Below are 16999 nucleotides of genomic sequence, written 5' to 3' on the forward strand. Positions count from 1 at the left end.
ATATTGCCTGGACTTCCAGATGCCTATTAGATATTAATAGCCGCTTAAGCCCAATTTCTTCACACAGTCTCTGAAATCATTACAGATCAATAAGAAAAGCAAATAAAATCCTTATTAAGTACGTGTTGCACAAATAGGTGTCTTAGTCTTCTTGAGTTGCCATAAGGAAACAGCATAGACCAGGTGTAAACAACAGGCATTTATTTCTCATAGTTCTGAAGGCTGGGAAGTTTGTGAGCAGGTAGGTTTCATTCTAAGACCTCTTTTCAAGGCTTGCAGTGTGCTCAAATGACCTCTTCTTTATGCACATGTGGAGAGAGACAGCAAGCTCTCTGGTCTCTTTTTATGAGGTCACTAATCCTATTGTACCAGAGCCCCACTCTTATGACTTCACTTAACCTTAATTGCTTCCTAAGGGCCCTATCTCCAAATGTAGTCACATTGGAGGTTAGGAGTTCAACATGTGAATTTAGGGGGACACAATTCAGTCCCGCTGTTGTGTTCTAAAACAAAGGATGATGTAGCACAGCAAAAAATGAAACGAAAAAGAGAAATCATCAAATGGTTTGGATCTTAAAATAAATATTATTTTGCATTTTAGTATGCTGGTATTTTCTGTCATAATTGAAAACCCTGATCTGGTAATATAAAGAAAATAAAGGAACTTCTATGGTTAGAACAATGAAAATAACTAGGCTTGGAAAGCAGAAATGCCCTTGGCATAGAAATATTTCCTAGATGTGAAACTGAAAAATGATTCTCTAGTTCAGTTGGCTTGGAAAGAGGGGTGATGTGTGATTTAAATAATCATGATCCAATTTAACTAACAGAGCAGAATATTTAGAATATGAAGTGATAGCTAGAGTCTTACGTCAATATAAATACTAGCAAATCATATAAAATACTAAAAAGAGGAATAAAAAGGTATTTGAAACAAATCTTCAATATAACCTGCCTACTCTCTAAGCTTATATTTGAATAGAGACATAAGTATTATCCCAAGTGGAAGCCCATGAGAGATGAAAACCCAACTCACTGAGGGTATTACATTTAAATTTTCAATTTATGTGAAGGAATAAAAACAAAAAGATTCAAACCAAAGCCAAATTGAATTTTCCAAACTCGAGTCTCTTCATTTTTCCCATTATTTCTTCACTTAGTACATTTACACAAATTCCTGTCAGAGTAGCAGAGAGAGTTGTGAATTTGTTATTTCCAAACTACCCTGAAAACTAGAATTTTGCTAATGCAATACCTTCTATTACATTAACTGGCTTTGAAACTGCTTCAAATTTAAGCCGCAGAAATGGAATATACTGCCATGGAGGGTCTGTATATTGAATTATCAACTCGGAGGAGATGGCTTCAGCATAAACTCTGAAGCCTTCTGCAAAAAGAGAGCAAGTCCTTAGAGTTGCCACACACAGAAAGGACAGACTTAAAATTCATTCAGCTGGCTGCAGGTTGTCTGCGGCCTGCCTGGGGCCTCGTACAGACCTCCAAGCAAGCTCCGTGCCACCACAGCTTTTATCAAAGACATTTCCACTGAGGTAAAAGCTGGGTGATTTCCCATCTCTAGACACACAAATTTTATGCTGGTACCAGTACTGCCCAGAAAAATGCTAAGCTGATTCTTGGGAAAATTCTAATTTGGTATTCTTTTCAACAACATCTCCCATAGACTTTCTAGCATACAGTAATAGCCTTACAAGTGATTTCTACATTGAATCCAAGAGTGTATGCAAGCACAAAGTATTAAAGGCAGACAGAACAAAAGGTATACTCTAAATATGTTCTCGGACCTTCTGTATAAGGTAGGCCTCAGAATATGGAAATCTGTGTTTATCCCATGGGTGGTGTTTGCATGGAAGAGGCTTTTCTGAAATGTGCTTTATGAGCCTGGCTCAAAGCACAAGTTGTCCCAAAGCTCCTTGTCTCAAATCTCTGTGAATTTATCCATCCAATAACACGTAATTTCATCTAATATGCTACACATAAATAAATAAGATTGAGAGACTGCTTTCTTAAAGTGGAAAGAGAAGAAACTTAGTCTATTGTCCAGAGACCCAATGGGACTTTGATGTTTATCAGTTTGAAGACATGTAATTTCTGAAAAACTAACAAAGTTGAACTGCAAATAAATAAATTAGTAAAATTTATGAAAAAAATTATGATTGGTCTGTGATGTTTTGTGTGTCATTAAAAAATACGTATTCATCAGTGTTGCTGCTTATTTAGTGAAAAGAAGAATACCTTTATTTAGCTCTTCAAACTATAAGATTCTCTTCTACCTAACAAAACAATATGAATGGACAGAAGATACATTTTCAAGGATGTCTGTCTTTATGAAAAGGTGTGAGATAACCTTAACTTACAGTAACTGTATAAATGGTTCTTTCTTCTGCCTTTCCAGAACAGTTAAATTTAGAGTCAGCTAAGAAGGGGGTTAAAAATAAAGAGGCCAAAAGAATTGTAAAAATGCCCATGATATCATAAAAGAGATCATTTTAGTTTTCGTTTACCACATACATAGTACAAGTAAAACATCTGCCTGTCACCCCATAAACATTCCTACACGTCTCTTCCTTTTATGAGACAAAAAAACAAAATAGAACTTTAAGGGACTTTTAATAGCCAGCAGCTGTTTGGCTGCTCAGTGTTGCATCTGGAAGAGAGTATGCTACTCACATGTAGAAAAAAAGACAGAAGTATTGTTTAATTTTCTTAATGTCCACCAATGCTTTACATAAAGACATCTGAATGATTTGAATATGAAAAAAGACAGAGCTCCTTAAGTACATCTGAAATCCACTATATCGTTACCAGAAGGCATGAAAAACGGATGGCATTAGATCCTGTTTAATATTAGGTTCAGTGACTGCAGTTGTGAATGAGTTTAATGCCAGGTAAAAGGGTCACTTCATGAGAACACAAATTCATCTTATTCTTCTGAGATGAGGTCTACTTCAGGCTAAAATGAATTATAGTAGTTTTTCTGGCGAGGTTATAATTATAATTTTCTGAATGCATGATCCTTTTTTTTTAAAAAAAAAAAAGACATTCTTCTTACAATAATTGTCAGGAGAGGAAAGCATCTGCTTTAGAAAAATTAAAACAAGGAACTAGTATTACAAGAGTACTTCGAAAAAAGGATGACCCCAGGATCATACATGTTGAGAGGGATTGCTTTTATAATAACAATATGTTTCAAAACTGTGTTAAAGGGAAATATAAAAACTATAAAACACCGTGTTTACTTTGATAATTCCCCACACTGACAACCAAAATTATTTCTTCCACTCCTTTATTTTCCTTTGAAAGGAAGCCTGGTGTGGCAACCATAGTATCAATACGTAGGCCCTAAAGCACTTCAGTCAGGAAGGAGTCAGTTCAGGAGTGATAGAGGGAAAGATGACTCAGGCGCTCACTATTCTCTTCCTGCCCTGTTTGCTCTCACCTCTCTTCTTTATTCTTCTTTCCCACTTCCCTCAGGCAAAGACATGGAATGCGGCCACTGCCTCACTGCCTCATCCCTTATCCTTCATTCTGCACTTCCGGGTATATACACCCTAGAAGGCAACTTGAAAACCATCTTCTGAACATTTTAGATTACTATCAAAGAACCTAACCCTCTCTATTCAAAATACAAAATTTTAACCACTGTAGAAAAAACATTAGCTACTAAATTCTACATAATTTTCATCATCGGTAAATAGAACTAAACAGTAAAATGCATTGCTGGCTGTGGATAGGAGGCAAGAGAATGGGACTCAGGAGCTCACACAAAGTCCCAGAATTCTCCATGTGGAAGGAAATGGCTTGTGCATGTGGAGAGGTGGTGGGGTGAGGATAGCCCCTACGTCTTAGAAATAATAGATTTCTCCCTTCCTTTCTTTATTCCTCCCTTCCTTTCTTCCTTTTCTACATGGTGAAATTTTGCCAAGCATATGCTTCTGCTATCAAAGGAGGACGGGTATCATCTTTCGTAGAAGTTGTTCAACATCACATCATATATTTTTTTGTTTCTGTAATGCCTATAGTATCTTAGAGGTTGTCAATATAATAACTTCATCCTCAAATGACTCCTGTGATGTAAATTTCAATTTTACTAATATTTTATTAAAATGTATATAAAATAGATCAATGCTTATTGTAGACCCACCGTCTTCGGGGGGAATATTCTGCTGCATGTCAAGTCTTTCCGTTGAGGTAGGCAAAATCATAGTGACAAGGAGAGACTTACACACCCAGCACAGTTATAGAATAATAAAGTATAGTGCACAGGAAAATGCTAAATTACATACAATTAAAGGCTAAAATGCTTGTTAAAGATACTGAATGTAATTGAGGTGAATGGGAGAAATTAATATTTCTATATTTATTTGAACTTCAGATCTTTTGCCTTTCCAATTAATTTTTAACACTATTGCTAGAGTAGCCTATTGGAAATCCTTGGTTCAAAATTCTTAATGTTACCCCTTGTCCAGTCATGATTTTCATATTGAAAGTACAGATGGGCCTCTTTTAATGAAAAGATTCTCATAGACAATCTGAGAATATGACTCCAGACACACAGGATCTGAGAACTCTAGTTTAAGAACCACTGGCCTAAGAACTTAATTATTATTGTTTATTTAAATTATCTTTCACTTGAAAGGTATCACAAAATAGAAGTTTTGTCTTTATAAACAGAAATATTGGCCTGTAGAATAAATTCTCAGCTATTTAGTCTCTCACTCAAGAGAGAGTATAAACTGAGTTTCCTTTTCACTACACACCACCTGCGGAAGCCAAAACAAACCATTAGTTGATCCAGACACAAATACATGACTATACTTCCACCACATCTTTGCACACATTCTGCCTTCAGCTTGGAATAGCCTTTCCTTCTGTTTTTCCATCTTTCTCCCCAGTTTCTCTTTGCCAGAAATTAGGTTAAACCACTTCGTGTATTTCTATCCCAATCTCTGGAAATCTCACTTTCCTCTGATTTTTAAGAACAGTTTATCTGTGCCCCTTTCATGAGGCAGAACATCCTACCATATATGATGCATGACTTTTCACTTCTAAACTTCAAGCAGCTTGAGGACAGGGGCTGAATCTGATTCCTCTTCTGCAAGGAGCAAGCACAATATCTTGCATGTAAAAGGTGCCACATTAAAAAAAAAAAAAAGAATAACTCTATGAACCAACAAATAGAACGAGGCTTTAAAAAAAAACATTGAAAGACTGATAGAATGTGGAAAGTGCCTAAGTAAGGGATTTTTTTTCATAAGGAACTTAGTAAACTTCTCACATTCCTTCAGGTGAGCTAAGGATTAAGCAAATCAGGAGAAAAGATAAAGCTACTCCTTCACCTTACTGGTGGAATACAGTTGTTTCCTAGGAGACAAATTTGTGCAATTACAGAGAAACCATCTACCAAGGCTTGTCAATGGAAATTTACAAATATGTTAAAAATCGAATAATCTTCATAACCTACCATGACTTTTGCCCTGTGGATAGCAATAAAAGAAAATATGTTCAGATAGATGGGCCGTACTGTGACCTGTCATCTTTTCCTTTTCTATTCTATACAGCTCCATCCAGACAGCTTCTCTTCTACTCTTAATACACTACCATTGTTGCAAAGCAGAAGTGCTCTAATTAGAATATTAGTATCAGAAGCATATAATCTCCAAATAAACTGTTATTACCTTTCAGAATCTTCAGATTGGTTGGTGAACATTACCAGTTTATCGTCCTGTTTCTCATTTTTGTTTATGAGCCGTCCACATGGAATCTAAAAGAAAAAAATATGAAGGACATGAGTCTCAGATGTACCTCAAGGGAAATTAACTATGTCAGTCACCGAAGGAGAAAACCACCTGTTAAATGCATTTTTCATCAAAAGCCATGTTTTTATTCTCATGTCTTCTTTTCAGCCCTGCCAGACGTGAGAAGACAGACCACAAGCCTGCCTTCTGCCTAGTTTCAATGAAAGGTAAAACACTGGGTGTAAACACAGGCTCAGTGAGTTAAGGAAGAATCTCATGACAGGGAGAAATTGTCCAGGAGCAAGTAAAAGAAAGCAAGACATTCTAATACACACAGCATGAACGGTTAAAGTTGTCAGACTGACAGGTTTGTAGTTTAATTAACCCCAGTCTAGGAATGAGTTATCCAGGAGTGCCTACTCACCCCAGGACGCCAGCAGCTTTCTTCTAGGAAGAATGCTCATGACAGCTTTTTCTCCAATAGGAGTTATTGATTATTTCTATGATTTTCAGGGTAACAAGGAAAGTGGTAATGGGACAACGGAAAAAAGAGAGAAAAGAAACTGTACTTGCGACAGAATTTGTTTCTCATTTTTTAAATTTATTATTAAGTTGCACTTAAGTTTGGTGCAACTTAAACACCAAACTGTGGACAAACATTATACAGACTACATAGTACCTCACGGGACTTACAGTAGAATCTTGAGACTGAAGAATTTGAAGATTTGTGTATGCTTTAAAAGCCAATTCCTGCAGGCAATGAACACATTTTAAATGCATGTGGAAACCACCAATTGCTGTGACCCCATTAGAACATTTAGGAGTTAGGCACATGGGAAACATGAAGCCAGTTTGTCTGAGTTTCATGCCTCTCTGTTTAATTGTAACAACAACCAAAAAAAAAAAAAAAAAGATTTGTTAAAATGCTCCAGGAAAGATTCACTTCAGCTGTTGACAAGCTGGCTATACACAGTGTGGGAGGGTGGCTTTTTGTTTTGTTTTGTGTTGTTTTCAGCTTGTGACAGCTGTTTAAAAATCATCTGTTACCACCATGGTAGCTAGTTACTAGATGAAAGCAAATGCCTTTCCGGACTGTGGAAGGAATTGGACCACCAACTAGTACAGCTATCTTTTAAATATGCAAAATTGCACAACTGCGCATCTTGTTTATATGGCACGCTGGAGATACTACACAATTCTGCGAATATGTTGAAGAGGAAACCAAGTGATAGCCATCTGATAGACTGACTGCAGTAAGTGCTCATCTCTGAAACATGAAGTCTTAAATATTTAATTAATAAACAAATTTGTAGTAAGGTTTTTAAATTGTCTTATATTCTTTCACTATTTCAAAAATTACCTTTAAAATGCTAATTTCCAAGCATATGTGAAATTACACATGGAGTCTTGGAGTATCAGGGAATCATAGAATCTGACACTGTGGAGAACACGCTAACAATTATAATGCCATCATTTTACAATAGAGGAAACAGAAGTCCAGAGAAAACAAATGACTTGGCTAATTAATGACTGATCTAGGATTAGACACCAAACCATCTGACCTGTAGTCACGATCTTCTATTGTTGTTCCATAATTGAAAATTATACAGATGAAAATTTAAGTTTGAAATAAAATAAAATTAGATACTAATCTATTTAATATTAATATATTTTAAAACTAACCTACAAAATTTTTACATTACAGATACAACCTCATAAAACTATATTTCTTAGGCAATGGCATTGTATTATTTGAACTCTGGTGGTAAACACCCCAAAAATGGTATGTGCCAAAGGAAATCTCCAGACTTAATATTGTACAGTTTAAAATTGACAAATAGTATCTTGGAGGCACTGGAAACAGACAAGATGGAAATTGTCTCAAAGACATTAATTAGTTTACTAAACATTGTACTTCCTTCCTAAATTGGCTTTTCCCAGGCTAGAATTTTACATTTGTTATTATTCTATCCAGGAAGTAAAAATATTAACCAGTGATAATCAGAAAAGTCAATATCCTGGGCATAATTTTAATTTCCAATAGTTTATTTTCCTTCCTTACTCCTTCCTACCTTCCTTCCTTCTTTCCTTCCTTCCTTTCTTCTTCCCTCCCTCCCTTCCTTCCTCCTTCTCCCTGTCCCTCTTCTTCTCCCTCTCTCTCTGTCTCTTTCTTTTGAGACAATGTCTCACTATATTGCCCAAGCTAGAGTTCAGTGGTTGTTCACAGGCACCATTATAGTGCACCATAGTTCTGAACCCCTGGGCTCAAACAATTCTCCTTCCTCAGGCTCCTGAGTAGTTGGGACTACAGGTGTGCACCGCTTTCCCTAGCTATAGCCACATATAATTTCTGAGAACAAAAAGATTTACAATTAAAAACCATAGAAGTGGCCAGGCGTAGTGTCTCACGCCTGTAATCCCAGAACTTTGGGAGGCCGAGACTGGTGGATCACCTGAGGTCAGGATTTCAACTAGCCTGACCAAAATGGAGAAACCCCATCTCTACTAAAACTATAAAAATTAGCTGGGTGTGGTGGTGTGCACCCGTAATCCCAGCTACTCGGGAGGCTGAGGCAGGAGAATCACTTGAACCTGGGAGGCAGAGGTTGCGGTGAGCTGAGATCACACCATTGCTCTCCAGTCTGGGCAACAAGACTGAAACTCCGTCTCAAAAACAAACAAACAAACAAACAAAAAACCCATAGAAGTAAGAGTACCCAACTGACAGAGCATTCTCTGAAGCTAAAAGCAAACACATGTCTTTGTTTCCATCATTTGATTACTTCTGCTTTCTCTTCCCTCCTCGTCCTTTTCCTCTTTTTTTAGGAATTCCTATACTGCTAAAGAAGCAGCTGTTGCTTTCTGTTTAACTTAGCCAAAAGATGTTCTCTATTCTTGGATGCATTTCAGCACATCAGTGAAAATCATAAGCTATTGATTGTTTAAGCAGAAGTTTACACAATCCATAGTTCCAAAATAACCCAACTTTGAAGATAAACTTACTTTTGGAAGTAAACAAAATTTTATGAGCTTTTCGACATTTCTAGTGACAGCTTTTAAAATACTTGGATTTCTAAAGTCAGATTCAAGGGCAAGATGTTAGTACTAACCGTGATAGTCAAAGTTTGCTCAAATAGGTTTTACAGACCTTGAGAATGTTTTATTAAAAATTACCAACGAAGTATTGTACTATTGTTTACATTTATGTTAGTCAAGTCTATGTTACACATTGAGAGGTATCCAAATGTAATTTACATACAATCACAGGCATGAAAACTTTACTTAAGGTAGAAAGGACTAGAAGCTGACAAGGCATATTTATTTATATAAAATGTGTTTCTTTCTGGGTCATGCAATTTACAACTCATAACACCTACCTGGAAACTGTTTCATTTTACTATCTTTACTAAATTAACGTTAAATGTTAACCGGGTTCAATCCATTTAGGATGAAATGTTCTCATCAGGTATTAAACCATCATGAAAATTACTATCCTTGTATCCATATATAATAAGTAATGAAGATTCTATAAAGTAATAGGTTGAAAACCATATATATGTACATTCACATGCTTACAGATATAAAAGCACTTATATTAATTTTTTAGAAATGACATTATACCATTTAAGAATACATGAAATCTTTCTTATTGATCACATAAGAGGCCTACAGGTAGGCAGTCAGTTAATCAAAATATTGGCTAAAGCTGGGACTCATGAAAAATAATACATTAATACCATATTAATTTAATGTCACTGAAAATATATAGGTGAACATCATTGTTAAGCACTGTTTTCTAAGGAGAGATCTATTAATGGTTGTCCACATGTGTCTTCTGGCCCACAATAAATCCTTGGTGAATTCTAGTTTTGGTTTCTTTACAAAGGAGCAAAAATTTTAAGACACAAAGCAATCTGAAAACATAATGCTTTTAGGTTTTTATGATAATTAACTACTTTTTTTTTTGTATTCACCCTCACCAATATCCAATTCAAATTTGGTAACTTAACCTTTACTAGATGTTTCCAAGATGCTAAAACTAGCTTGTATTGAAACAATTTTTTTTAACCTTTTGGTACTCATGTATTATCGGCTTATATACATTTTATTTAAATATGTAATGGCAAAAAAGTAAAATTGTCATAAATAGTGTGGGGGAATAAACAAAGATGATCCTAGGTAAATGTACCACTTAACTTTTAGAGTCAGAAATAAGTGAATGTCCTTAGCTGTGAGCATTCAGCATGCCTTGAGTGCCAGTCTGTGTGTTTCACTGAACGAATGGATTTGTTCCTGCTGTGATTTGACTGAGTAGGGGATGAAAAAGAGCAACAGATTCAGTCAAGAGTGGGAAAATGCCTGCAGAGTGAGGAAGCTGACATAAATTGGTGACAAGTGGTGGCAGGGGCTGTGGTAAGTGAAGAAATATCCTCCCCAAAGGTATTAAAATTCTATTTAAAAAAATCAGTGTGAACAAATAAAACACAATGCTCTTTAAAAAGTTTTGGTTTACTGTTAGCAATTCTCATGGCTTTTTGTAATTTCCAAAGCTTGAGATACTTATTGCCAATATGTGGATGATAATGGACAACCTTTTTGAGATCCTTGCTGTTATTGCTAAGAAAGAAATGTAAATAACTATAACATTTTTAGTATAAAATCTTGGTTATGTTTTTCTAATAATATCTTTAATATTCAGTCTAAATCACTCTTAATATATAAAATAACCAGTTTGTATGTCCAAGAAGCTTTATCCTTAAAGCCCCCATCAGTCATTTTATCTCCATAAATATTAAAAAAGAAAAAGGAATTCACTTAGCCTAGAAACAGGAACAGTAAAGCAGGTCACGTGACTATAAAACTAACCTAAATTTACAAGCACAAAGCTAAAACAGCAAGAAAAGATTTCAGATAATTTCTATGCAAAATAAGGCAAATGGTCAATGTTTTTAAGAATATACTAATGCTATTCAAAAAAAGGATATGTTACACATTTTAATTCATTTATTTCCTCTAGCAAATAAGATTCCTATACCTAACAGGTACTTAAGGACCTTTGATTACAGTGTGGAAGAAATTGGAGGAAAGGAAAATTACACACTACTGTCATTTACAGTAATGGCTCAAGAGAAATTGAGAACAAGAAAAAGATTTTTGGCTACACATCGTTTGGCTAAACCAAAAGAAAGAACTACTCAAAAGAACTGTAACTACTTTTTTTTCCATTTCATATTTCTGAGAAAGATGTCAAATAAGGGGCTTTCATCATCTATTTCCTTCTAAGAAGTCTTTTTGTTTTATAGCGATAAAGTTTTCTACCACCACAGATTCTCTACAGCTCAATCACATCAGGACACCTGCATTTCTTCTACATGCAAAACTGACATTTGAGGACTGAAACTAAAAAAGTTCCTGAACCAGGAGTCAGGAGACTAAGATTCTGTCTGTCACCAGGGCTATCACTACATTTGCTTGTCGCCAAATGTCTATCACCGGCTCTGATATGAGAACAGATTGTACATTATAGTAGCTAAGAGTGCTCCTAATATTTAAGTGTTATGAAAACTGGTCATTCTAGGATTTTTGCAACATTGCTATATTGCTCTTGATGCATCTTAGAGGCTTAGTGAAATATTAGTGAAATTTTTGCCCTGTGAAGAGGATCTAGTTTTCCATAGACTGTTCCTTCATTCTGCAGAAAAATGAGCATATCTTTGTTCTGAGTCTTTATTCAGCTCTATTTGGGAATATTCCTGTATTGTGGATTTCTACTGATATAGTTCATAAAAACACCCCAAATTACAAATTCGCTTTTTCAAATGTGTATTGGAAGGATGATTGGGTTTGGAGTCAAAAGATATGGATTCCAATCTGTCTGTCACGTTTAACAAGCTGTGTGTCTTTGGGCATATTATTTAAATACTCTGAGCCCCATATTATTTAAATACCTGCAAAGTAAGGATAATACCTCCCTTCTTCAAAGAAAAGTCCATAATGATTAAACAAGATACTGCATTTGCAAGCAACTTCCACCTCAGTTGCCCTATAAGATGACTTTTCTAGTGTTGCATGGCAAATAGTAAGCTCCAAATAAATGTGAGAGAATTTAAATTTTGTTTAATCTTCAAAACTCACTGGAAAGCCTGTAGAGAAAGTGATTTTTATTGGACATAAATGTTATTATATATGTTATTATTTTTTAAAGTTGTTGTTCTGCTGAAAATCATGAAAATGTGGAGCTGAGGGTGTGTTTGTTTTTATGAGAATATGCTTCAGGTGGAACTAGGAATGGATCGCTTTCATATCCATTACAGGTGTGCCAGCCTCGGCCTATCCTTAGCCTCCTGCTAACTGTACCAGTTCCTCCAGGCAGATGCTTACCCGCTTGAAAGGGAAGTAAAAGATAGCCTGTGCCAATTTATCAGAAATCTTTGCACACCAGGATTTTGTTCTGAAGTAATAAATTTTGTTTTATAACTATACATTAATTTTGAATGCAGCTTGGCAAGCAATGACCAAACTTAAACCTGGTCTTGTAAAAAAACAATTCAAACTTTAATGCTGGATTTGCTCTCATTATTTCCATGGTAAAGTAGCTGAAAGATAGTTTTAAAAAATAACACACAATAATACTAATGTCCTATAAAAAATCACTTTTGCTACATGCTTTCCAGTGAGTTTCGAATATCAAACAAGATTTAAATTCCACCACATTTATTTAGACCTTACAAGGCTCCACAGAAACTAGAAAAGGTAAATGCCTTGTTATCTCACTTGCATGTCATCATTGCCTTATGAGATTCAGAGCATGAAGAGCAGAAGACAGAGCTGTGTCCTTAAACAACTTTCTTAGCTTCCCTATCCATTAGCACAGAAGGTATCTGCATAATTGTAATACTAATTTTTCTACTCCTGTCAACAGATTGTTAGCAACTAAAAGGAAAGAGTATAATGAGTTCTGATTTCCATCAAATTTTCAGCAATAGAAGCCATATCAGAAACTATTCTTTCAAAAAAAAATACATTATTACTATTAAAATTAATCAGTTGTGCTAAATCTAACCACCCGAGGCTAGACAGTGATTATCCCCAGATTAACAAGCATCAATACAAAGAACTATGCTGTCTCAATTCCTCAAATGAAAATAAATGGAAGACTGTTCAATTATAGTAATGAATAATAACGACTGATCTCAGCTCTGTGATTTTAATTAGTACTCTCTGCTGATAATGAAAAGCTGAGATGCCAGCACTTTGGGAGGCCAAGGCGGGAGGATCACCCGAAGTCAGGAGTTTGAGATAATCTGGCCAATGTGGCAAAACCCCATCTCTACCAAAAGTACAAAAAGTAGCTGGGTATGGTGGTGGGTGCCTGTAATCCCAGCTACTTGGGAGGCTGAGACAGGAGAATTGCTTGAACCCAGGAGACAGAGGTTGCAGTGAGCAGAGATCGTGCTACTGCACTTTAACCTGGGCAACAGAGCAAGACTCTGTCTCAAAGAAAAAAAAAAAGAAAAGAAAAGAAAGAAAGAAAGGAAAAGAAAAGTTGAGATGAGACTTGAAAGACTTGATCCCTGAGCACTGGATTTCCGATACAGAATCCACACTTTGGCTTTTACCTGTAAGGCTCAAGATCCTCTCAGACTAATTATATCTTAATGTTCATGTTCATGGTTATGTTTTTTGATATTTTTCTTGCTTTTAAACAAGTGGCAGAACAGTCTCTAATTAGAAATTCATCTTATTGTTTTCACTCATATTTAGGCAGGCTCTAATTTGTCTACATTAAACACTTTAAAGTTGATAATCTTTCTGCTCATTTTTTTTCTATTAAATGATTTTAGGTATTTCTTTTCATTATAAATAAAATTTGATTTTTATAGCTTAAAGTTAAAATGAACAATTTTTCTTTTATCTTAATATCTACAATTGTTTTGCCTTTCATAATTTAAAAAATGTGAACTATCTTCCTAGAAGATTTTTGAACACCTTTCTAGGTAAAGAGTTTGGGGGAAAATGACAACATATTCTCTAATATTGAAAAAAATGACAACATACTGAACAGCATACTGAATATAATGTGTCAGCTATACACTGTGTCTGAGAGTCATCTGGCTATAATCTACATATCTATATTTATTCACATCAAAAGGAAACCTTTTACCATATTTGAAATTTAAGATGTAATCGAAAACTGAGAAAGGAATCATTTGCCTTCACATGTATTTTATTAACTATACTGCTTAATGCTACATTACATCCTATATCCTTTCTTCTTGCAGCATTTATACATGTCAGATTAGCAAAGGCAAAGAATTATTAATTTGTATTACTTATCACAATGATCTATTAACTACGTACTAATGGCCCCTTGTGACTGTCATCCAAGGTTTTTTACATACTTAGATTAATCAAGAGATTCATTTGTTTGGATTGTGCTTTGCACCCACTAGAAAAATCCCCTCCATATAGTGTCTTTGTTTCAAAACAACGAAGATATTTAGTCTTGGCCGTGTTTTCAAATATAATTGATTTTTACTCATGCTCTGTGCAATTTCATTAGAAGGGCATTTTTTATTCTTGGTTTTTTCTTTAAGACTTGTGGACGTACATGTGAAAAGTGAGGTTTTTGTTTGCTTGTTTGTTTGTTTGTTGTAAGGTCTTTATCCTTCATGAAACAAATATTTGAAAGATCCAAACTGTCACAACCACAAACAGATGGGAGTCAACTATGACTAATAGGTGTTCCTCTGATACTTCATCATTATCTGATCTTAATAAGAAAACAATATTTAGAAAAAGAGCTAAAGAGTAAAGTGTTAAAGATCAATTTTTGAAAGTTAACAGTTACAGTGAGGTCTAAGGTTTTATCCAGCAGGAAGTATTTAGTCAGCCAAAAGCTTAGTAAGCACCTTTGCCTTCCCCTCCTCACACCTTCTCCACTTCTGCCCCCCACCTGGACAAGGAGGCCTCCAGGACTTTTGATGAATCAGAGACTTTGATTGATGAGATATACGGGAACTCTGCCTGTCTCTTCTACACTGTGCCGCAGGTCTCTTTGACGACCACCGGCTTTATGTTCCTTTAACAGGAAGAATTGTATTTAACAGTCTATTTCCCATGTTTAAAAAGTCTTATTTCTTCCTCATTAATGCCTCATTAATATCATTAAAATTGGGGAATTGTACAATGGCTACAAATTTCAGTGAGAGAATTGTACTGGAAGCCAATGATAATTAAATATATACTTGGAGAGACAGTAGGACCAAGCTGAAGGGGAGACAGAAAGAGAGAGAGACAGAAAAACAGAGGCACAGTGAGAGATCAAGACAAAAAAAGAGAGAAACAGAAACAGACAAAGGGGGACAGAGACAGAGAGTGACAGGAAAAGAGATAGAGGCAGAGGTACACATAGGGAAGACAGAGAGAAAGCAACAGAGGCACAAAGAAAGAGAGACAGAGTGAAAAGGAAAGGAGAAAATGAAAAGGCATAATGTTTTTTCTCTTCTAGACTTTAAAAATTCATTAAAATTCTGATATAAAAAATAGACTTAGAAAGTTGAGAAGATCATATCTGAACATAGTTTGTTAACGCTGATCCATTCCACAAATATTTGCTTCTTGCTCATTAGGTTAAGGCCCAATACAGGCCTTCCACTGTGGGGACAGGTCTGTGCATGCAGTGCCACTTGAAAGGACACTCTGGGAGTCTCTGCCACAGGGCATTGATCGAGATGCCTAAGAAGAACGAAGTTCTCAGCATTTCACAGCAGGGAGTTTGTGGTTAAGCCAGAAAGCAAATGTTACCAGATTCAAGAAATATCGGCACTGCACCTGTAAGCATCTAGTCTACCTTTGTCTACTGCTGGCTTTTAAAATGAACCTTCCTTGCAGGATAGTTTAACTGCTCACACTTAAATTATTCCTAGGGAAGTTTATTTTCCAATCTCCTTTGGGAAATTTGACTATTTAAATAAAAGAGCCCGGTAACTTTATATTCAGAAATACATTCTTTTAGAATGTTTTATGCTCCCCATCGACATGATTCTACAGCACCATGAAGAACATGGTGAAAAATGTCCCTTGCAGAGGAACACACTAAATGGATGCTGGCTCTGCTCATTGCTTAATCAAGATTGTTCAACCCTGTAATATGCCAAGAAGGAAAGCATAATTATTCATGTAAGTACTTACATTTAGTTATTATTTATAGGATTTTTAGAAGTAATAAAGCAAATAGAGTAACATTCACATAGTTAAATGTGTCATTTCCAAAGCTTATTTTATCTACTGTGCACAAAGGTGCCAACTGATAAAAGCTCTAAAGTAAAAAATTTAAAGGTATAGCATACATTATTACATTTACAACAAGTTCTATGTCATTTCTCACCGGGAACACATAAAACCATACCTTAATTGTTAATATTACCGAGCTCCTGATCGATTATACATGTCTTTCTAATATGAGAACTTTATGCATTTTAAAAAGAAATTAAGTTACAGCCAACTCTAGTAAGTAAGCGAAATGAAAGTAAAGGCCCAGGACACTATGTTACTCACCATGTTCTATCCTGAAAGTCCCTCTCAGGTCTAGGTAAGCGCACTACAAGGTCTAATACGGAGACCTGTCTTTATGACTCTTTGAATCAAACAGTAACTAAGTGGTTTAAGTAGAAACATGTATTTTGAAAGGTTAATCCACCCATACACAGGGAAACCCCTTTTTTAAGAAAGTCATTCTGCTGCCAAGAGACTATTAATATTCACCTCTCAGATACAAATACAACCTACAGATAAAAGATTCACAACCTATGTGAAAATACCACAGAGGATTCCCTCTTAGTCTCTATGTTGTAATGGAAACACAAGAAAACAATAAACCTCTTCAGGCAATTGGGGGTACTACAGGAAATCTACCTGCCCACTTAATGGAAAAGTTATATCAGCTTACTAGGGCCACAACACATAAACATAAATTTAGAATTAGTATAACTTACTGTAAGGACCACATAGGTCACACACTCATTTCTAGGAATGTTCCTGTGTTTCATCTTCCTATTTCTTTCCCTGAGAGAGCTAGCACCCAGGTTAACATTTAAACAGTCACCCTTTAAAGTAATTTAGAAATAAGCTCATTACCTTTTAAAAATAGGACTTGCTCAGTGTTTTCTTACTTACAGGGGAAATTATATTCAGAGTCTCTATGTGGCTTCACTGGCACTATACCATTAGGAATGATGTGT

At 35.6% G+C, this 16999-nt stretch overlaps 1 protein-coding gene across 1 annotated transcript in view; it reads right to left on the reverse strand.

Annotated features, from left to right (window-relative positions):
• The window catches only part of TNIP3 (TNFAIP3 interacting protein 3), a 136244-nt gene that overhangs the window by 79570 nt on the left and 39675 nt on the right, over positions 1–16999 (reverse strand). The window contains exon 3 of the mRNA XM_033215145.1: positions 5697–5782. Within this exon, the coding sequence (XP_033071036.1) occupies positions 5697–5728 (32 nt within the window). The 5' untranslated portion in view covers positions 5729–5782. The remainder of the gene's footprint in view (positions 1–5696; positions 5783–16999) is intronic.

This window comes from Trachypithecus francoisi, unplaced genomic scaffold (assembly GCF_009764315.1).
Source record: "Trachypithecus francoisi isolate TF-2019V2 unplaced genomic scaffold, Tfra_2.0 Lachesis_group1, whole genome shotgun sequence".
Taxonomy (NCBI): Eukaryota; Metazoa; Chordata; class Mammalia; order Primates; family Cercopithecidae; genus Trachypithecus; species Trachypithecus francoisi.